The sequence below is a fragment of the Malaclemys terrapin genome, chromosome 4, assembly GCF_027887155.1.
Source record: "Malaclemys terrapin pileata isolate rMalTer1 chromosome 4, rMalTer1.hap1, whole genome shotgun sequence".
In the NCBI taxonomy this organism is placed as follows: Eukaryota; Metazoa; Chordata; order Testudines; family Emydidae; genus Malaclemys; species Malaclemys terrapin.
The window spans coordinates 93,849,679-93,872,502 of record NC_071508.1 but is presented as its reverse complement, the minus strand read 5'-3'; the positions used below and the strand labels follow the sequence as shown (position 1 = coordinate 93,872,502).

Genomic DNA, 22,824 nt, shown 5'->3' with positions numbered 1-22,824 from the left:
GGGACTGGACTCGATGACCTCTCGAGGTCCCTTCCAGTCCTAGAATCTATGAATAGATGGAATGCCGCCCTTTGAAATCTGCTGCCCCAAGCAGGAGCTTGCTCGGCTGGTGCCTGGAGCCGGCCCTGGTGAGGGAGGTGCAACTTCTCAGTTCTGCAGCCCCACCCAGCCCTGACTAAGGGTACGTCTATACTTACTCGCTGGTTCGGTGGCAAGCAATCGATCTTCTGGGATCCATTTATCGCGTCTAGACAAGACGCGATAAATTGTTCCCGGAAGTGCTCGCCGTCGACGCCGGTAATCCTGCTCCGCGAGAGGAGTAGGCGGAGTCGACGGGGGAGCCTGCCTGTCGCGTGTGGACCCGCGGTAAGTACCTTTAAGTTCGAACTAAGATACTTCGACTTCAGCTATGTTATTCATGTAGCTGAAGTTGTGTATCTAAGGCCTGGTCTACACTAGGCGTTTATGTCGAAGTTAGCGCCATTACATCGAATTAACCCTGCACCCATCCACACTGCGATGCTATTTAGTTCGACATAGAGGTCTCTTTTAATTCGACTTCTGTACTCCTCCCCGACGAGGGGAGTAGCGCTAAATTCGACATGGCCATGTCGAATTAGGCTAGGTGTGGATGGAAATCGACGCTAATAGCTCCGGGAGCTATCCCACAGTGCACCACTCTGTTGACGCTCTGGACAGCAGTACGAGCTCGGATGCTCTGACCAGCCACACAGGAAAAGCCCCGGGAAAATTTGAATTTGAATTCCTTTTCCTGTCTGGCCAGTTTGAATCTCATTTCCTGTCTGGACACCGTGGCGATCACAGCAGCACTGGCAACGATGCAGAGCTCTCCAGCAGTGATGGCCGTGCAGTCTGTGAATAGAAAGAGGGCCCCAGCATGGACTGATCGGGAAGTCTTGGATCTCATCGCTGTGTGGGGCGATGAGTCCGTGCTTTCTGAGCTGCGCTCCAAGAAACGGAATGCAAAGATCTATGAGAAGATCTCAAAAGACATGTCAGAGAGAGGATACAGCCGGGATGCAACGCAGTGCCGCGTGAAAATCAAGGAGCTGAGACAAGGCTACCAGAAGACCAAAGAGGCAAACGGACGCTCCGGATCCCATCCCCAGACATCCCGTTTCTACGAGGCACTGCATTCCATCCTCGGTGCGGCCGCCACCACTACCCCACCACTGACCGTGGACTCTGAGGATGGGATATTGTCCACGGCCGGTTCCTCGGACATGTTAGCGGACGGGGAAGATGAGGAAGGAGATGAGGAGGGCGAGGCAGTCGGCAGCGCTCACAACGCTGATTTCCCCGACAGCCAGGATCTCTTCATCACCCTTACAGAGATCCCCTACGAAGCGTCCCCAGCCGTTACCCCGGACACAGAATCTGGGGAAGGATCAGCCAGTAAGTGTTGTAAACATCTAAACATTTATTTTTAACAGAACAGGAATATTAACAATTAAAAGAATGGGTTGTTCATGATTACTTTGCCCTAGGCACTTAACGGTTCAGTCATGGGCAGTGCAAGTTTGGAAAAAAAATCTAGCAATGTCCGGTTTTCCGTGATTGTCCTGCCCAAGCCGCTCTACTGTTTAGTCCCTGCTACTGCAGCTAGAGTAAAATGCGGTCTATATGTGCAGGGATAGAGCAGTAATCCTCCCGGGACATCTCGATGAAGCTCTCCTGGAGGTAATTGGAAAGCCGTTGCATGAGGTTCCTGGGGAGAGCGGCCTTATTGGGTCCTCCGAAGTACGAGACGTTGCCGCGCCACGAGACTATCAAGTACTCGGGAATCATTGCTCTGCACAGCAGGGCGGCATACGGCCCTGGTCTTTGGAGGCTTTCTCGGAGCATTCTCTCTCTCTCGCTGTCAGAGATCCTCATCAGGGTGATGTCGCCCATGGTGACCTGCTTTGAATTAGGTAGGGGAATGTTAGTGTTGGGACTGCTTGCTCGTTCCTTTACAGAACTGTAACCGCTGGTTTGCAGCCACGCGGTGGAGGCGGGAGAGGGGCTGCCGAAAGGGATCGTTCCTGGGGACAGCCGCGAGGGGGTGGGACAGGGGCAGAGTTCCCGCTTGCCGGATTGCTGGCAGCAGGGACTGACATTGCTTTAAATGTGAAATGAGGCCAGTGGTAATATAAAAGTTTTAAACTGCCACAAGTCTACGGCTTACCATGTCTACCTGCAACAGAAATTCCGTTGTGCTGCCCCGCTTCTCAAATGTGCTGTGGAAGACCCCAGGCACTGAATGCGAAGGCCGAGAATTTGACCTTGTGCTGAGTGCGCATGTGATAGGTGCTGTGCATGGTCTTGTTCACAGAGAAAGACTATGTTCTTTGTTCACAACTACATTTATCTTTCTGAGGAATTCACTCCCTTTTTCCCATTCCCACAGCCACATCTGCGACTGTCTCACAACGTAGCCTGGCATCACACTCCCAGAGGCTAGCGAAGATTAGGCATAGGAAGAAGAGGACACGGGAGGACATGTTCTCTGAACTTATGGCCTGTTCCCAAGCCCAGGCAGCACAGCAGACCCAGTGGCGGGAGAAATTGACCCAAATGCAGCAAGCAAACATGGATCGGGAGGAGAGGTGGCGGCAGGAAGACCAGCAGGCGACTCAAACGCTGCTTGGACTACTGAGGGAGCAAACAGACACGCTCCGGCGCCTTGTGGATGTTCTGCAGGAACGGAGGCAGGAGGACAGAGCCCCGCTGCAGTCCATCTCTAACCGCCCTCCCCCGCCACCAAGTCCCATACCCATCTCACCCAAAGTGCAAAGAAGGAGAGGCGGCAGAGTCCCTGCTAACTCTCACTCCACCCCTGCAGAGAGCTCTAGTAGCAGAAGGCTCTCATTCCCCAAAACTTGAAAAGTTCTTTCCTTCCCGCCTGACACAAGCCCCCGTCCAAGTTTCACCTCCCACTTCCATGTGTAGTTGATAATAAAAAATACGTTTCTGTTAACTACTGTTTCAATCATGTTCTTTTGGAGGAGGAGGGGATAGGGGGTTGGTAATTGGACAGGACAGTCACCTTTGGCAGGGTACATAGGCGGGGGCAGGCACAGCAGCAGGGCACATACACAGTGCAGTGATGCAGTGACTAGTTACCCTGGTTAGTCTGGGAGGTTGTTTTCATGTTATGTGGTGGGGGGTGTGTTGCTCTGTGACTTTGTGGCGGGGGAGGGCAGTTACAGATCTTAAGCGGCGGTCCTTATGCAGGATCACAGAGCCACGCAGCAGGGGATCTGTAACCGTCCTCCCCCTGCCACAAAGTCACATAGCCCCCCCATACACACAGTCCCGATCAGGAGGGGTGACAGGCTCCGTTGAAACAACCATCCCACCGCAGCGGAGCCTGTCAATCCTTGAGTTTAGAAGCTTCATTCGCGTCACTACACTACACCCGCTCCGCACCACAGTCTGCGTCCCAGTTTTAAAAAATTCCCGCGAAAACAGTATTAAAGAAAACGGTGTGCATTAACAAAGTAGAACTATTTTTATTTCGAAACGTGTGTTGGAAGGAGGTGAAGGGGGTATGTAACTGGAGAGGTTAGTCAACATTAACTGGGTAAAGAAACGGGGGCAGGTTCAGCTTCTCTGTACACAAACTTAAAAGTCACAGGTTACCCTGCTCACTCAGGAACCTAGCTTTCAAAGCCTCCCGGATGCACAGCGCTTCCCGCTGGTCTCTTCTAATCGCCCGGCTGTCTGGCTGTGCGTAATCAGCAGCCAGGCTATTTTCCTCAACCTCCCACCCTGCCATAAAGGGCTCCCCCTTGCTCTCACAGAGATTGTGGAGCACACAGCAAGCTGCAATAACAATGGGGATATTGGTTTCGCTGAGATCACAGCGAGTCAGTAAGCTTCTCCATCTCCCCTTGAGACGGCCAAAAGCACACTCCACCACCATTCTGCACTTGCTCAGCCGGTAGTTGAAGAGTTCTTTTTCAGTGTCCAGGGCGCCAGTATAGGGCTTCATGAGCCAGGGCATTAGCGGGTAGGCTGGGTCCCCGAGGATGACTATAGGCATCTCCACATCCCCAACAGTTATTTTGTGGTCCGGGAAGTAAATACCTTGTTGCAGCCGTCTAAACAGACCAGAGTTCCTAAAAACACGAGCGTCATGAACCTTGCCCGGCCATCCCACGTAGATGTTGGTAAAACGTCCCCTGTGGTCCACCAGTGCTTGCAGCACCATGGAAAAATAGCCCTTTCTGTTAATGTACTGGGTGGCCTGGTGGTCCGGTGCCAGGATAGGGATGTGAGTTCCATCTATGGCCCCACCGCAGTTTGGGAATCCCATCACAGCGAAGCCATCTATGATCGCCTCCACGTTTCCCAGGGTCACTACCTTTGGCAGCAGTACATCAACGATTGCCTTGGCTACTTGCATCACAACAACCCCCACGGTAGATTTGCCCACCCCAAACTGGTTCGCGACTGACCGGTAGCTGTCTGGCGTTGCAAGCTTCCACAGGGCTATGGCCACTCGCTTCTGTACACTCAGTGCAGCTCGCAACCGGGTGTCATTGCGCTTCAGGGCAGGGGACAGCAACTCACAAAGTTCCAGGAAAGTTCCCTTCCGCATGCGAAAGTTTCGCAGCCACTGGGATTCATCCCAGACCTGCAGCACTATGCGGTCCCACCACTCAGTGCTTGTTTCCCGTGCCCAGAATCGCCGTTCCACGGCATCAACATGACCCATTGCCATCGTGATGTCCTCGGCGCTGGGTCCCCTGCTTTCTGAGAGGTCTGTGCTACTCTCAGACTTCAGGACATCACCGCGGTAACGTAGCCTCCTCGCCTGACTTTTCTGCATCTGCCTCAGGGAAACCTGTATGATAAGCTGCGAGGCGTTGAGAGCGGCCACAACTGCAGCGATGGTCGCAGCGTGCTCCATGCTCGCAGTGCTGTGGCATCCACGCTGTCAATGACTGGAAAAGTGCGCGAACTGATTTCCCGCCGGCGCTTTCAGGGAGGGAGGGCGGGAGTGATGGACGGATGACGACAGTTACCCAAAAGCACCCTCGACACATTTTCTTACCCAGAAGGCATTGCCGGCTACACCCAGAATTCCAATGGGCAGAGGGGACTGCGGGAACTGTGGGATAGCTGACCACAGTGCACCGCTTCGAATGTCGACGCTTTCACCGTTAGTGTGGACTCACAAAGTCGAATTACTGTCCTTAGTGTGGACACAGACGTTCGACTTTGCAATATCGATTCCAAAAATTCGATGCAAGTAAATTCGAACTACTCTCGTAGTGTAGACAAGGCCTTAGTTTGAACTGGGGGCTTAGTGTGGACCAGCCCTAAGACACATACTGACATGTTAGCTTCTTATAACAAGCACTGCTCTTGAGCTGCTGCAATCAGGATTTGAAGAACCATCACTTCCCTCCCCACTGTGTGTTGGAGACCCATGTGCTTGCCTATATCCCCCTGCAGACCCCTGTATTGAGAGCATATATCTGCAGCAGTTTGAAGCAATGCATTTTTCAGCTCCCAGCATATTCTATCTTTTGTTTCTTGCATGCAGCTTCCATTGCTCTTGGGAATTTTGTACAAAGATCTAGAGCTTTCAGCAAGAACACACTTGTATCAACATATTACTCTGTTGCTCCCCTTTTTAAAAACAAGCTTCTCCATAAAATTAACTTGGAAGGTGAGGAGGAAACCCCCAGAATATTTTAGAGTTGCCTCATGCTACAAAACTCACGCATGCTTCTTTGCTCTCCCCTCCAGGCCTGGAGGTTTTTGCTACATGCGATGCTGTACTGTTAGTGCCTTTCCAGGGCTGGTATTTTCTGATTATTATATTAGATGATTTTCAGACGACCTCAGGCTAAAGAGAGCAGGTAAAGCAGCACAAAGCATTTCAGGTTACAGAACAGAAGGAGAATCACTCGCATGTGATAACTTTCAGGCAGCAGAAGCTCCTGCGACCAGGGTAGAGAGCATTGACATAGCACTGTCATTTGTAACACTGAGGTGCTTCCCCCACAGTGACTTTTCATTTTCACAATTTTAGTTAATTTTTTTTTTTTTTAAAAGGTCAAAATTGAAAGAATGTTTCAAAAGTATTGAAATGAAACATTTCAATCAGCCAAAACTTAAACAAACAAAAAAAATTGGGTTTTCTGTTTTTCAAATGTTTGAGATTTTTGACTTCCCGTCCTCAGGTGGGATGGGAAAATTTGCCAAACTCTCAGATTCTCACAGGACAGGTGAATTATTTCCCACCCGGCTCTAGTCTGGAGGTCCAGTCTGAAGAGGCACCAATGCTTGATTTCTAAACCATAATGGGGCCTGAGTTTCATTCACACTAAAGCCATTTACACCCACTAAAGGCCCCTTTATATTGCCAGAATGGTGTAAGAAGCTCTTGGTGTAAATAAGAAAAACAATTGTGCAGAGGCTATGGCTTTCTTCTCCAGATTAGACCTAAGGCCATCAATGCTGGCTGCTGTGGGTGGATCGAGAGAGAGGGGGAGAGGATACAGTCTCGGTATTGCCAACCCCAAATGTTCAAAAATCAGAGTCAGGCTCACCAGAAATCATGAGATTGGCTTTAAAATCATAAGGGGTAGGAGAGGCCCCACCACCACCTTTGCAGGCTTCCTTGAGAAAGGGCTGACCTGTCTTGGGCTCTTACCAGCAGGAGAGGGTTCTCTGCTGTGAATGGAGGGAGGTTAGGGTTACCATATTTTGTGCCTCCAAATGGAGGACACTCCCCGGGGCCCTGGCCCTGCCCCCAGCCCCGCCCACGCCCCAGCCCCAACTCCGCCCCCTCCCAAAGTCTCCGCCCCCTCCCCTGCTTCCCGCGAACATTTGATTCGCGGGAAGCCTGAAGCAGGTAAGGGGAGCAGGGGGGAGGAGGCGCGGCCCAGGCTGGCCCCCCCGGCGGCTCCAGCCTGGGTCGGCTCGGGCCCTGGGGTGCCGGCCCCGACCGACCACCCCCCGCGGGCCCGGCTCCCGGCTCCCAGCCCCACGGGCCCGGCTCCCGGCCCGGCGCACCCCCCGGCTCCCCGACCCCGGCTCCCGACCCCGGCGCACCCCCCGACCCCGGCGCACCCCCCGACCCCGGCTCACTCCCCGACCCCGGCTCCCGGCCCGGCTCACCCCCCGACCCCGGCTCACTCCCCGACCCCGGCTCCCGGCCCGGCTCACTCCCCGACCCCGGCTCCCGGCCCGGCGCACCCCCGACCCCGGCGCACCCCCCGACCCCGGCTCACTCCCCGACCCCGGCTCCCGGCCCGGCTCACTCCCCGACCCCGGCTCCCGGCCCGGCGCACCCCCCGGCTCACTCCCCGGCTCCCGGCCCCGCGTGCCCGGCCCCGTGCCCAGCCCGGCCCGGCACCATGCCCCCGGCCCCGGACAAAGAGGCCCCGGCCGAGCCTCCCGATTTTCCCGGACATGCCCGGCTTTTGGGGATTTCCCCCCGGACGGGGATTTGAGCCCCCAAAAGCCGGACATGTCCGGGAAAATCCGGACGTATGGTAACCCTAGGGAGGTGCCTTCCTCCAGCCCAGAGTTAAGCGTCTAACTCCCTGAGCAGGCTGGGGCTCAGGTTTCGGCATTTCCTATTGGCTCGCTTAGGCAGCTCCCCTCTCAGCATGCTGGCTTTTGTGACTCCTATTCTTAGGTGCCTACTTGTCCCCATGAATTGTACAGGGAGCCTGAGCTCAGGGCCAGATTAATCTTTTGTGGGCACTTGCGCTCCGCCCCGAGGCCCCGCCCCTGCCTGGCCTTTTTCTTTCTCTTCCTTCCCCATCCTCTCCCCCCCCCCCCCCAAGGGCCCGCCAACCACTCACATGACGGGGGAGGGGGCAGAGAGGAGCAAGCTGCAGGTGAGGCCACAGGGGGAAGAGGCCGAGCGGGGCCAGGGCCACAGGGATCCCTTCTGAATGTGGGCACGGCACCATTGTAAACCCGGTACTGTCGAGCACCTAATTCTGGAGATTCCACAAGGCAGCAGGGCACCTACATGTTATGTACTGCAATGCAGAGCCTAAATCTTCTTGCTGAGCCCTGAACGTTTTAATGATGACATTTCCTGGAGTGAGTGTGCAGGTGCTGTACAGCTGCTCTTCTTCAGGTACAAGACAATACCTGTCTGTACCAGTGAACCCAGCTGATCTCTCAGGGCTGTGACACAAAGAGCTAATAACTGTCTGTCTTCTAATGAATTTAAAGCAAACGCTCTCCCCCCTCCCCATTGGCTCTGAATTGACTAATATGAGGCTGTTTGGCTCTGAAAAATAACAATATAAGAGAAGAGTGTTGAGTCCCAGCAGGGTGGCTTTGCCAGCTGCTCCTTCTGATACATAAACATCAGAACTGGTCTCAGCGAAATTTCCTGGCCCACAGGGATTGCTGGCAGGAAGCAATCTGGCAGACATCATGTTTAGTGGGGACTAATGTCTTGGAGCTGTTGAACCACTTAATTGCCAATAAGTAGAAACCACATGTAAATAATTATGGAGACCCAAAAACTGTCGTTTTTCTATGAAAGGAAAGAACTGGCAGGCTGGCAACTCCCTGTGGCAGGTCTATAAAACAGGCCGCCTTGTTAATACATGAGGAATGTCTTAATGGGGAATGACAATAAAAACCCTTAGATCAGTTCTAGATCCTGAAGGAGCTCTGGATGAGGCCCAATCCTGCTGCCACTTGGAATTTTGTCATTGGCTTCAGCGAGACCTGGGTCAGATTTTTTTTACTGGTATGTTCTCTTCTCCACCTCCATCTTCACACCAAGTGAGCCTAGAATTTCCTTCCATTTAAATGGACAAGATTTTCCAGTTAAGGTTGTTTGTAGTTTGAAAAATTGGGACCTTGCTAGTTATTTTGCACAGTTCTTCCCTTCACTGGTTAGCAGAGTACCTTTTGCAGCATCCTTCCAGGAAGGATCCAAGACTTTAAAAATATTTTGTTTCCTCTTCCTATTGTGGTGACAATCGTTGGCTTTCTCTTTTGGTGTGAGATAGATAATATTTAGGGAGGGAAAGTTGATTTGTTAGAATTGTGTGATGCCACAACAGGTTGTTGTGTTGTTTTGTTTTTTGGTGTGAGATTCTCTAGATTCATTTTGCTGCATCTTTGCACTCCACACATGTTCTCCAGCAATAGTAATTTGAAGTGCAAACAAGTGAAGATACATTTTTTTTTTGAGTTTTTGCAGTGAAAACTTTTTCACTTTAAAATGGGCCCTATTTTCACTTAAAAAGTGCGTTCCATTTCAATGCAGAAAATTTCACAGAAAACGGGTCCAATTTTGAATTCACAATGAAAGGAGAAAATGCTCCAAGTTTGAAATTTGTTGAGTATTTTGCATCCCTCTGGCATTCTATTGTTCCTGCTCTTAAACTTATTTGGATCAATTTTGGAAGGCTTTTCTTCCATGAAACAGCAGTAAATTATTCATTGTCTCTTACAGCCAGTTTTCAGTGGACCACCACCTTAACTGTATCCATAAAGTTTTGTGAGAGTTAGAGCAGGCCCTTTGCGGCCTCTCCCCACCCTACTGGTCATCTCTCATTCGCTGTTGAGATGTTGAATCCTGCCTCCAATCCACCCAGATGCCATCCTGAGTTACTCACTTGTTAAATCTGCAGACAACCATCTTTGTGCTTTCTCCCATGCTGTCCCTTGTACTTGGGAGGTGCTTCCTGTGAACATCTTCAGAATAAACTCATTATCCTCTTTCAAAATCCTCCTTCAAACTCTGCTTTGTCATGATGCCTACAAAAAACAGTGATTTAGGCTGCTGGTAGGCTGAGGCCACTGCCAATCATGCTGGCTAATACTGTCTCATTGTTTCCTTGTACTCCCCCATTTCTCTATCTGTAGGCATCTGTTGTCTCTTGTCCTATACTTAGAGTGTAAGCTCCTTGGGGCAGGAACCATCTTTGTTGTATTTATACAGTATCTAGCACACTGGTGTTCATGACTCGTGCTCCAAGGTAGTAAGGGAATACTAATAAAAAATCATCAATAAGATACACTGGAGCAGAGTTTGGCATCAGTGAAAAGATCTATACTTTTTGCTTTAGGTGTAAAATTGATCTTAACTCTTGATGTGGAAGATCATGGGTTAAAGAGCACAGAATGACTTTCCGCTCACTTAAACTGTACAGAGCCCTAACTGCAATCAATCCATTCAACTGCTTGCTCAGCCTCTACATTCTCATTCTACCCTCTCACTTGTTGTCAGGTAAAGACCTGTTGGCTATAAACTAATGCTAGACTTGCTTTAGGAGAGTGCAATAATTCCCTTGAAAGTCACTGAGAAACAGTGTGAGGGGAAAATCATGGAAACAAGTGATTTTTTTTTTCCAGAAAAGTCTTTGAGAGACTTGCCCAGACATCAGGAGTGTTTGAATGAAAGTTGTTGCTCACCTGGTAGGGAGAGACTAGAAATGATGGAACTGAGTGTAAAAAATGGATGGGGAAAGGAAGATTTCCCCCACACACATACTTTTCTAAGTGTATTTAATGCTCATGAAAGGAGAGAGATTGACAAGCCTGGAAGCTGACTTCCTTTATCCAGCCATAGAGCATGTACAGGAAAGGCAGCAGCCGTACAAGTCCCCCTATCCCACCTGCCATGGTGCCTCATCTGTGATATGGAGGGACAACATCAAAAGGCTGGTCCTTACACAGAAATGCACCTGTTTAAAGAGACTGGTGTTAAATCAGTACAACCCCACCATGAGTGGACATTCAAATAATTTGGAGTGACTGCTATCGATTTATCTTAAAATCAGATTGTTACCTCGATTCTCTGCATTCTGAAAGATGACTCTTTCCTCCTTCTTAACACTGCCCTTGAGCGGGCCTTGTCCTGAGGTTCTGAATGCAGAGTCCTGCCTGGCTTTAACCATGAGTCAGCCATCTGATTGTTTGTTTTTCTCTGGGCTTTAGTAAATAATTACTGGCTGCTACATGAGTGATGCTAGCTACAACCCAGTGCTGTGATTCCTGTGCTGAAAACCCAGATGTTCCCTCTCCTTGACGGCCACATGTGAGGACTCGCTGTCATTCTCGGATCTTCCTCTAGAATTTTAATGAATGAAGCGGAGTAGACTGCATCTTTAAGCATGAAAACACAAGCAAGAGTGCACAATGAGCCAACCAGTTAATGCTCAAGTGCTGAAGTTACAGATCTATTCAGGCGTGGATACAGAGAACAAAGAGCATAGATAACTCTTCATATGAGCTACAGAGGAGGGGAGTTTCCTTTTTTATGATACGGAAGAAGTAAAGTGCTATATGACCATGGTCGATGATCAACAGTGTTGCAGATTGAGGTACAACAGAGGTGGCTTTTGGATACTTGTACTCTCTAGTCTCCATCCCTGCCAGCTTTGAAATCATTTCTTTTGAACTGGTTCAAGTGTGGAGGCTGACATTAGTCAGTGGCAAGTTGGTGTTCAGACTCAATCCCATCAGAATTTGCTCTTTTGGAGAGAGAAGGGGGAAGAAGAGGCACTAGTGTCTGTGCATGAGAGAGACCATGCAGCTGGAAAGAGCAGAGTGTGTGATGCAACAATAACAAAAAAGGAAGAGTTGGAGCAAGGAAAAAACCAAATGCAGTTATCTGCTACCAGGAAATCTGACAACTCTTGGTCTGCACTAGTCTGTTACTCTCACCCAAGTGAACTTGCTGTGGAAGAGGAAGCTTTATGTTTGAATGTAACCCCCCATCAGGTCTTTACTACTTAGGCCTGGTCTACACTACAGGGTTAGGTCGAATTTAGCCGCATTAGGTCGATTTTAAAAAGGAATGCATCCACACAACCAACCCCGTTCCGTCGACCTAAAGGGCTCTGAAAATTGACTTCTGTACTCCTGCCTGGTGAGGGGAGCAGCGCTAAAATTGACTTTGTTGGGTCGAATTTGGGGTAGTGCGGACGCAAATTGACGGTATTGGCCTCCGGGGGCTATCCTAGAGGGCTCCATTGTGACCGCTCTGGACAGCATTTTGAACTCCGATGCACTGGCCAGGTACTGGCTGAATTCACAAACAGCGGCAGGAACTGCCCCTGCAGAGTTAGGCTTGCCTGACTCTGCACTGCATTCCAGAGGAAAAGGCACCGTTGTTTTGATAGAACATTCTGCGTTATTTTCTGACCCTCTATAATATGTCCCCTAGCATCTGATTTGCCTTTTTAACTTCTGCTCATGCCAAGCAGACAATCGGATAATCCACAGTGACTCTCAAGATGTTTTTCTCAGACATTCATGCAGCCCATCAACACATAAGAGAAGTTTAGACTGTATCCAAGATAAGTTTAATCAGCCATCACGTTGCCCAACAAGTCCCACCTTCCAATGTACGTGGAAGCACCCCCCAAGTTTCCCTTGGTTCTACTAACTGAAACAACCTTCCTTCCTTCCAAACGTTCGAGAAGGGCCTACACTGAAAAATTTGAGTACAGATGTCAGGCACCCCAGTGCTTAGGGATGTTCAGATCTGACGTTTTTGGTCATCTGAAAACAACAGACATAAGGGGTCAGCTCAGCTGTGAAATTCCAGTTGTGGTTTGGGATTTGGACTTCCACTGAGTTAAGGGGAATTTGTATTTGGGGTTTTGGTTTGGGCCCATCTCTCAGAAACTAATTACACTTTCAGTTTTTGAGTTTGGGGATTATGGAGAGGATAATTAAAGGGGCAGCGGCAAACTGTCTGATATTCTTTCTTATCTCTCTGCAAAGTCCACCTGGTTTAGTTCCCAAAACTCCTCCTAAGATGTTCAGGGTTGTTTTTTTTCTTCTAAAAGAGCAAAAATTAATAGAAGCTGCATGCAGTCACTAGCAGGCTTAAGACAACACCCATTGTGAGTGCATGGCAGTGAAATGGAGAAAAAGATCATCAAGGAATGAAGTGGGGAGGTTCCTAAACCAGGTTGGGGAAAAGATGAGACATACCCTGATTTTCTCTGAGCAGCATTAACAATGGCTCAGATTGCTGCCTGCATTGTGATAAGTGTGTGAAGGGTTTTAATGAGTCACTATTATTTGAGTCATCAGTATTCCTGGCATTGTACAAGTATAGGACCAGCTCCTGCAAACACAATTGGGCATACTGCTGATTGACCCCAAAGACTTCAATGGGGCTAATCACAGTAGTTAGCACAATGCCTGATTGTAAGTGTTTGTAGGACCAGGCCCACAAAGGAGGTGTCTGCAGCTGGCATATAAAAAGTAGGTGTCTGGCTACATTTTCAACCGCAAAACTCCTGTTCACTTCAATATGGACCAGGGAGTTGGTCCTTAGTGTATATTTTCTTATATGGTAAATATTTATTTGCAACTATCTGAGGTGTAAAAAATGAATCAGTACAATTTTTCTTTGACCCTTCTTTCTGCAATTCTTTAACTTTGTGGTGCTTTAGCTTTCAGTTCAATATTCAGAGCCACATTCCAGCCCCTTAGCTTTCCAGACTCTTTGTGCAGCTCTAATAGCGCAGCTAAAGAACTGCCTGGGTACACCAGCTCTACACCACAGCTGTCTGCCCCCACTCCCACCCCAGCACAGGGGGCATGTCAGGGGAGGAGGGGAATACAACTAGAGTGTATTGTGCTGAGGAAATCCCTATTGGGCATAATGTCCCTCTGGAGGCTGTTACAAGCCCGTTAAATTAGAGCAGTCCTGAGGATGTATCTGTTTAATTTAAGGTGTGATTTTAAACTGATTTAGCTAAACCCAGTAAAAAGGCAGTGTGGACACTCTTATTTTTATTTAAACCAAATTTATTTCAGTTGAGCATAAATCAATTTAGAAATCAACTTAAGCTAAACAAAAAAAAAAAAAAAAGTAATTCTTATACCAAATTTTGTATCCACACAGTGGTTTGCATCTGTTTAAAAAAAACCTATTTAGTTAAACCAGTGTGACTTCTGCATGGAAACAAGGCCAAAGCACCACTGGGGGGCTGATGTTTGAGGCAGCCCTGGGAACTTGGATAGCCTAAAGTTGCCCACACTGAGCGGAACTCTGTTGCAGCTGAGTCAGCTCTGTCTTGAGGGTTTTACCCCCTTCTCTCAAATCTCTCTCATCTCTTTTTGTTCTTGTCCCTGGAAGTGTTTCCTGCTTTCTCCACTGGCAATTCTTTTTAATGATTGTGGAGGTGCGAAAATTACTTTTGGTTCAGCAATGGGCAAAAGATAATAAGGTGCTATGATTGAGCAGAGCTGCTGAGGTTCATTAATGTCCCTGTTGCTTGTTATCTCACTCATTTCAGCGCTTTTCTCCGAAGGCGGCTCCTATGATTACTGTACCCTTTGCTTTCAAAGGAGCAAACAGTCAAACAGGCAGTTACTCTGACTAGTCCTCCTGAAACGCTTTAAACAAACCCCACGTTCCCTTTGAGAGCTAATGTGACGCTTACTAAAACCTACTGTTCCTCATGAAAGCAGGGGGTATGGGATGGGGGAGATGAAGCTCTTTTGCAGAAAGTAACAAAAATACACCTTGCCAGAAATCAATTTGAATAGTTCAACGTAATTAGTGAATTTCATTTCTCAAGCCCCTTTGGGGCCCCATGTGGCTTTACATTGTGGGGGACAAGATGAGAGGTTTTACTCTTCCTTGAGTGGACTAATGTACATATAAATGCATGTAATGATCTCCTATGTACTACAGGGATGGATGTCTTAGAGCAGGGGTAGGCAACCTTCAGAAGTGGTGTGCCGAGTCTTCATTTATTCACTTTAATTTAAGGTTTCGCATGCTGGTAATACATTTTAACTTTTTTTAGAAGGGGTCTCTCTCTAATTACTTGGCTACACTTACCAGGTAGTTCGACGGCTGGAAATCGAAGTTCTGGGTTCGACTTATCGCGTCTAGTCTGGACGCGATAAGTCGAACCCGGAAGTGCTCGCCGTCGACTGCGGTACTCCAGCTCGGCGAGAGGAGTACCGCGGAGTCGACGGGGGAGCCTGCCTGCCGCGTGTGGACCAAGGTAAGTTCGAACTAAGGTACTTCGACTTCAGCTACGTTATTCACGTAGCTGAAGTTGCGTACCTTAGTTCGAATTGGGGGGGGTAGTGTAGACCAAGCCTAAGTGTATATTATATGACTAAACTATTGTTGTATGTAAAGTAAACAAGGTTTTCAAAATGTTTAAGAAGCTTCATTTAAAATTAAATTAAAATGCTGATCTTACACCGCCAGCCTGCTCAACCTGCTGGGTGGGGGGTTCAGGGCAGAGGGCTGGGTGTTGGGGGGGACTCAAGGTCAGGGCAAAGGGCTGGGGTGTGTGTGGAGGTGCAGGGCACAAGGCTGGGTGTGTGTGGGGGTTCAGGGCAGAGGGTTGAGTGTTGGGGGGGACTTGAGGTCAGGGCAGAGGGCTGGGGGGTGTGGAGGTGCAGGGCAGAAGGCTGGGTGTGGGGGGGTTCAGGGCAGAGGGCTGGGATGTGTGTGGAGATGCAGGGCAGAGGGCTGGGTGTGTGTGTGTGGGGGGGGTGCAGGGCAGAGGGATGGGTGTGTGGGGAGGTGCAGGGCAGAAGGTTGGGGTGCTCAGCTCGTGGGGGTGCTCTCAGCCCCCTGCCTTGAGCGGCTCATGGCAGGGGGCTGGGAGGGATATGACCTGTTCCACCCCTTCCCCCAGGCCCGTCCCTACCTCTCTCTGCCTCCTCTACGGAGCAGCCAGCATGCTGCGCTTGGCTCTGCTCCTCTGGGAGGAGGAGGGGTTGGAATGCACCACGTTGTGCGAAGAAGCGGGGGAGGAGGGAAGCTTGGCTGCCGCAGGACCAAGCTTCTGCCTCCTGCCCCCGCAGGGGAGAGGAGGGGGGGGTTGAGTGGGGCAGGGGGCCGGGACCCCCTCCCCACTGCTCTCCCCTGTGGGGGCAGGAGGCAGAAGCTTGATCCTGCGGCAGCCAAGCTTCGCCCTCCCCTGTTTCTTCCCACAGTGTGGTCAGGGCCAGCTCTAGGTTTTTTGCCACCCCAAGCAAAAAAAAATTTTGGCTGCCCCCCTGTCCCAGCCCTGGGCTCCCACCCACCCCAGCTCTGGGCTCCCTCATTCCTCCCCACCATTGCCCCACACACACACCTCCTGCCACCCCAGCCCTGGGCTCTCTCCCCCCGTCACCTGCACCCTCCTTCGGCTGCAGCCCTGGGTCACTGGTAACTCGCTCCCACGGCAGGTCATTCAGCAGGAATTTTAGATGTGCACAGAACACAGACAGGATTGGTTCCCATATGGTTACAGAACTGCAGTAAAGTGGAACAATTTTCAGCTTGTGTGATTGGAGGATATCTGGATGCATATTATAAGACTGTCCTACATAAATGAGGAAAAGTTGAGGTGCCTTTATTATTCTTTTGTTCCACTCTTTCTTTCTATGGGGAATTTGCCAGTGCAATATCACTGTATTCCTTTTACACAAACAAACAAACAAAAAAGGCAATGGCTGTTGAAAATAGCAATTCCAGTCCTAATAACCACTGGGAAGCATTTCTTGCTCAATTTTATCCTACTTTTTTCTACAGCAAGTTACAGTGGATCAGTATATTTGATTTGGGAGAAATGAAGTAACAGCTGCCCAAACTGAGCTTGAGCACTCCTGCATTTTGAGGTGTTCAAATCTGGAAGACAGGTGCTGGGGGGGAGGGGGCTGTGGCTCTGCGGGGAGCACAGCAGCATGTATGCAGCAGTGTGTCTGGCGCTGCGCGGTGCCAGACACGCTGGTCTGAGTGGCACGATAAGGGGGCTGGGGGGTTGGATGGGGTGGAGGTTCGGGGGGGGCAGTCAGGGGCAGGGAGAATGGGGGGTTAGATGGGTCAGGGGTTCGGGGGGGCAGTCAGGGGACAGGCAGCAGTTGGATAGGCATGGGAGTCCCAGGGGTCTGTCAGGGGACAGGTAGGGGGTGGGATCCTAGGGCGGAAGTTGGGGGGGGTCTCAGGAGGGGGCAGTTGGGGACAAGGGAAAGGAGGCTTAGATGGGATCCCAAGGGGCAGTTAGGGGTAGGGGTCCCAGGAGGGGGCAATCGGGGGACAAGGAGCAGCGGCACTTAGATAGGGGGTAGGATCCTGGGGGGCAGGGGGAGACAGGGGACAGGTGGAGGGAGTGGATGGTGGCAGGATGGGGCTACCCTCCCTCCCTGTGGAGTGTCCTATTTTTTTAATGTTAAAATATGGTATCCCTACTCACAGTGCAGCTCTCCATTCACGGTAGGCTACAGCATGAGGTCTCAGCTACCTCACTCTCTCCTCCTCTTTCCCGTTGGTAGTGGCCAAGGGAATGCTGGGAAATGTAGTTCTTTCCCTGCTCCAGGGCTGGCTCTATAGGCAGGGAGCTAACCAAGGAACTACAGCTCCCAGGGCCCCCGGTTGGTTCTCAGCTCCCAGGCTGGATCCCTGCCGCCCCTGCAAATGGGCTGCCCCAAGCACGTGCTTGCTTTGCTGGTGCCTAGAGCTGCCCCTGAGCATGGTGCATTCCGGCCCCTCCTCCTCCTCTCAGTGGGCAGCAGCGTGCCACTCAGAATCAGCTCACGTGCCGTAGGTTGCCGACCCCTGTCTTAGAGATAAATGTTATAACAGTACTGCTGAACAAGCCAGCCTGGCAGGATTGCTCTAAGTACCTGTGACCCAAGGACCATTTCTTAGAGCCAACTGGCAGAGGGCACAGGGTTTTACAAGGTCATATACATGCATAATTGTTCACTAAAGGGGGCTGTGTGAGATCTCTACTGAGAGCCAGTAGCCTACTAGTCATCATAATCCTTGCAAAATGTATGTATGGATAATATTTTAAACATTATGTGTCAATACTGAAAATTATGTTCCTAAGGTCTTAAAATTAAGGAGATGATATGCCTTGGACATGTTTCTTTCAGGCAGGAGGTAACAGACATTTAGCTCCCTATCTGGTCATGCGTGTGTTATGTACTGTATGCCTCACAATGTAGGTCTATTTGCATACTGAGCAACAGGCAGAAGAAAAGATTGCAAAATCTACAAGAGACGAAATTCACAGGCTAAAACAAGCAACAGGGAATGTCCAGTTTATAACTAAAGACACGGGATTGTTAGGGTATATGTGAGGGTACAAGGAAACGCAAGATCCTTCACCACAGAAGCAAGGTAATAATGTGTTTGTCTTATGAAAGGGGAGGTCACAGCCAGCCTGGCTGTAAAAAGCTGCAAGGATTTTGCGTGAGCATTGTTCTACAAGACATGGGAGAATCTTGTTTAATTAAGTTTAAGCTCTAGAATGCGTGTTATGATTTTATTTTATATGTAACCATTTGTTTCCAATGCTACTTCTTGCTAGTACTTGAATCTCTATGCTTTACAGTAAAAGCAAGTCTAAGTTTACTTAAACGTATCTAAGTGCCATGTGTTAAGCTGAGCGGTGATCAGAAGTGGAACTGGTAAGCTGGAGTGTACTGTGTCTGTGGAAGCAGCAAATCATCTGTGAATACTGGGAGTGTCCAGTGGAAAAGGGGCTGGATGCTCCAGGGGGACACTCAGAGGTCAGAGTGTGCCTTTCCGTAACCTGTAGAGAGACTGCGAGACCAGTATAGGCCTAGAGGGGAGTGTTTGTGTTGCCAGTGGCTGGTGGAGGTGGGTAGCTGTTCTCCACCTCCCCCCACCCCCCCACAGCCACAGACAAGGCTTCCTTACGCTAAGGGCAGGTGTTAGTGAGGTGCCTCACAGCTCTGGGTACCATTGGGAAGCATCAAACTACCATACTGGGGACCCAAGCTCAGTTCCTGGGTCTTGGTCTATTATTCAGCAAGGCCAGAAGTGCAATAGAGACTGTCAATCAACCACAGTGCTCTTTGGGGCTGATCCAAAGTCCACTGAAGTCAAAAGGAGCCTTTCCATTGATTTATATCTTAGAATTTTAAATTACAATCCATCACTGTAGTACCTGAGTATTTTCCACCTGAATCAATAGCAAGAGCAAAGCCTCTAGTGGACTTCATGGAGTCTCTGGCATTTCTCCCTTCATGGTGACAGAATTCTGCTTGGGGCAGATTTTTTGTTTTGTGGGGAAGGTGGAAATAAAAGGGGTGTTAGAATTGTGTCACATATGGTGGAAAGGCTTTCTCAAAAAGAAAGGTTTTGCAAAGTTTTTCTAAAGCTGGTGAGACTCTGGATTCACTTGATCACCTGTGGAAAATTTGTTCCATAGCCAGATCCCCTTGACGGAGAATGCGTTGTCCTGGGCTTAGTAATGGGCATCGTCCCAAGGTTGCACATCTTTCATGGGGATTCATAGATCAGAATTTGATGTTTTGATGGACCTGGGCGTGATCCATTAATTGCTTTGAAAATTAGGATCAATGCCTTGACTGGCATTGGAAGCAGAGTGGGAGCCAGTGGAGGTACCTCAGCACAGGCTAGAATGTGGAGAAAGCAGGCAGCTGCACGGGGCTATAGATCAGGTCCTAGGTCATTAAGGAGAAGCACTGACAGGGAATCCTAGTTAGTCCTCCTCAGCTGGAAACATGGCTGCCACAACATGGTGTTTGTTTGAATGTGTGATGGTACAATTGTTTAAATAAATGCACCCCATCTGCCCCTTACCTCCCTGGAATTGGACACCAAAGCCCCTCTATCTTGGGGTGTTTTTTGTGGGGGGGGTGGGGAAGGGAGAGGTGACAGCCAACCCTGCTTCACCCATCCTCCTGGTACACCTCTACCCCGATATAACAGGAATTCAGATATACCGCGGTAAAGCAGCACTCAGGGGGGCTGCGCACTCCGGTAGATCAAAGCAAGTTCGATATAATGCGGTTTCACCTATAATATGGTAAGATTTTTGGCTCCTGAGGACAGCGTTGTAGAGGGGTAGCTCCTCTTTTGGAGAGGAGGCCCAAGGTTCTTCCATCCTCTTTCTTGTACTGACAGTGGCGAGGCCCAAAATCTGCTGAAGCCTCCATGCTAGACCCAGTGCCTCTGAATTAGAACTCTGCATGCCCTGGGATCACACGCTTCTGAGCACATGAGATATGGGTTAAGCAGGTGTCTGTACTCAGCAGAGTTGCTGCTAGAGCTACCACAACACAAATAAACACAAGGATGGGGCTTGAATGACACATGGAGGCTATAGGACCAAGTTGCAAGAATGTCAGGAGGGAGATGGGGGCTGTGTGACCAACCCTCCTACTTCCCTTCCCCTGAGGAGAGGGATGGAGATGGGGTCGAGTGGCAGTAGGTTGGGGTGTTAGAGAGGAAGTATGTCCCAGTGGATCACACACAGGACTGGGATTCAAGAAACCTGGGTTCTGTCCTGGCTCTGCCACTGACCTGTTGGGTGGCCTTGGGCAAGTCCTTTCACTTTCTGTGCCTCAGTTTCCACTTTCATTTGTCCGGCTTGTCTACTTCAATGGTAAGCTTGTCAGGGCAGGGACTGTTTCTTGTTATGGGTACCTCTACACAGCCCATGGCAGTGAATCTCCCAGACTTGGGTTTTCAAGGCTCACTCTAGCGCACTAAAACTAGCTGTGTAGACAACGCTTTGAAGTTGTGGCTTGGGCTGGAGCTCTGGCTCTGAAACTGAGGGAAGGGGGTGAACTTCCAAGTGCTGTGCTCTAAAGATAGCTGGGCAGACTAGTGTGAGCCCCGGCAACCCTGAGTCTATCGGCTTGGGCTGGGACGCCTGCTGACACATGCTGTGTTCACGTACCCTTAGTGCCTGCAGAGGCTAGCATAATACAAATCAATGATAATATCAGAGTCTATTTATCCTAGGTTCAGGGACAGGCAAAGAGTCAGCTGTTTCTTATTTCTGCTGAGCAGACTGGCCCATTTGCAGTGTGAGTCAGAAGGGCAGTGCAGGAGAATGAGTGCTGCACTGGCAATAACCCCCTGATTTAGTTGCAAGAGCACATTCGCTCCAATGTGAGCTCAACTGTAGAGAGGTTGTGGGTTTATTCTGCTGCTGCTTCTGGAGAAAAGCTTTTCTATTAGTATTCATGGCAGAATTTGGGTTTGAAACTTCCAAGCCATTGCTCTTTGTCTTTGAAGTTACTGTAGTGCTGATGCTGGAGACAATGATTATTAACTGTAATCAGTGCACAGATACCACAACTCTCCAATTCCAGCTTTCAAAGACCCACATCAGTCCAGCATCTTGTTTTTTTTCCCCTCTGTTTGTTCCTATGGCAACAGAGTTACTGATGCCAGCTTCTACCTTATAATAATAATAATAATAATAATAATGCAGCCTATCCATTTCCTGAGATTACTGCCAGTCATCCTGTATATTGTGATGCCTCTTGCATTTGGCCAACATAATTATGCTAATCAGTATTCAGTAACATGGGCAGGAAAAAACCAAACCACTGACTGATGGCCATTTCTAACTGCTTATGTGAGTAGGCACTTCTGTTCCCAGCGTCCACTTGGGCCAGCAACTCCTTCCTCAGGGGTCATGTAACTCAGTAGAGTGATATCTATTGTCTCCATGAGCAGGTCTCCTCATGATCAGCGTGTTCTCTGACTATCCTCCCTATTCCATGTGAGTGGACCCCTCCATGGCTAGGCTAATCTCTGACACTCCTGTGAAAGGAGGATGCCTTTGTCTAGAATAATCACTGACTGGCTGCCAAGTCCACATAATGGATGCCTCTGAGATAACAGGAGTTTCTGATGTTCGCAGGAGGTGTCTCTGTAAGCAGAGTGGTGACCATAGTGACCCTTGAGTCCTCATAAATCAGCACATAAATATACAGCTATTTTAATATATAGTATTCTCAACAAGCAAAACACACACAATAAAAGATGTTTTCCAATGGTAGATTTTTAAATGAAGTTTTATGTGATAGATTTTTTTTAATTGTCTTTAAATGTGTTAGATTACTCTAACTTCTAGAACAGGGGTGGGCAAACTTTTTGGCCCAAGGGCCACATCAGGGAATAGAAATTGTATGGCGGGCCATGAATGCTCACAAAATTGGGGTTGCGGTGTGGGAGGGGGTGCGAGCTCTGGGATGGGGCTGGGGATGAGGACTTTGGGGTGTAGGAGGGTGCCCTGGGATGGGATCAAGGGATTTGGAGAGCGGGAGGGGGATCAGAGCTGGGGCAGGAGGTTGGGACGTGGGGAGAGGCTCAGGGGGTGCAGGCTCTGAGTGGAGCTTACCTCAAGCAGCTCCCAGAAGCAGTGGCATGTCCCTTCTCCAGCTCCTATGTGGAGGCCCCATCCGCAGGCACTGCCCCTGCAGCTCCCATTGGAGCACGTAGCAGCCAGAGCAGGGCCATATGGCTGCTTCCGGGAGCCGCAGGGTGCGGCCCCCGACCCTGCGCCCCAGTTGGAGTGCCAGAGCAGGGCCGAGCCGCATGGTGCGGCCCCTGGCCCAGCACCCCAGCCAGAATGGGGCCGAGCCGTTTGGTGCGGCTCGCAGGCTGGATCCGGTCCGCTGGCCATAGTTTGTCCACCCCTGTTCTAGAAACTGAAGCCCTATATTTACCACATGGCCCATACAACCCAGGGAACAGCAGTGCAAGATTCCCCATCAGTGCACCTCAGTCAGCCTGTACAGCCCCATCAATGTACCTGAATCTAATCTGGAGAGACCACCTCTAGAATTCAGAGGGTACTTTAGTCTTAAGGCCCATACAGCTCTTGGCTTCTCTGCTGAGTCTACCAACAAGACTACCAGGCAGTGCCAACGGTGGTTGTGTTTTATGAAATGTGGACACCTGTCTATTGGAAAATGGGCTGAGAACCCCCATCTGAGGTCACTAACTAGTTCAAAATTAAAATCCAAATGTAGTAGCCTTTAGGTCATCCACGAATGAACTCTGTAATCTTGGAAACATAACTAAAGAAGGCTCAGTCTTGAGAA

The 22,824-nt window shown here is 49.7% G+C and overlaps 1 protein-coding gene across 1 annotated transcript; it reads left to right on the top strand.

Annotated features, from left to right (window-relative positions):
• Positions 1-639: 639 nt before the first annotated feature.
• Positions 640-2,980, top strand: LOC128837076 (uncharacterized). Its single transcript, XM_054027913.1, has 2 exons — positions 640-1,416; positions 2,411-2,980. Exons 1-2 carry the CDS (start codon positions 840-842, stop codon positions 2,884-2,886), a joined length of 1,053 nt encoding a protein of 350 aa, XP_053883888.1. The 5' UTR covers positions 640-839; the 3' UTR covers positions 2,887-2,980.
• Positions 2,981-22,824: the final 19,844 nt, after the last annotated feature.

What these genes read in the sequence shown, in the direction of transcription:
- LOC128837076 (XM_054027913.1), top strand. Translation starts at nt 840, where the DNA reads ATGCAGAGCTCTCCAGCAGTGATGGCCGTGCAGTCTGTGAATAGAAAG. An exon ending in ATCTGGGGAAGGATCAGCCA is followed by an intron (nt 1,417 to 2,410) that starts GTAAGTGTTGTA and finishes CCATTCCCACAG; the next exon opens with CCACATCTGCGACTGTCTCA.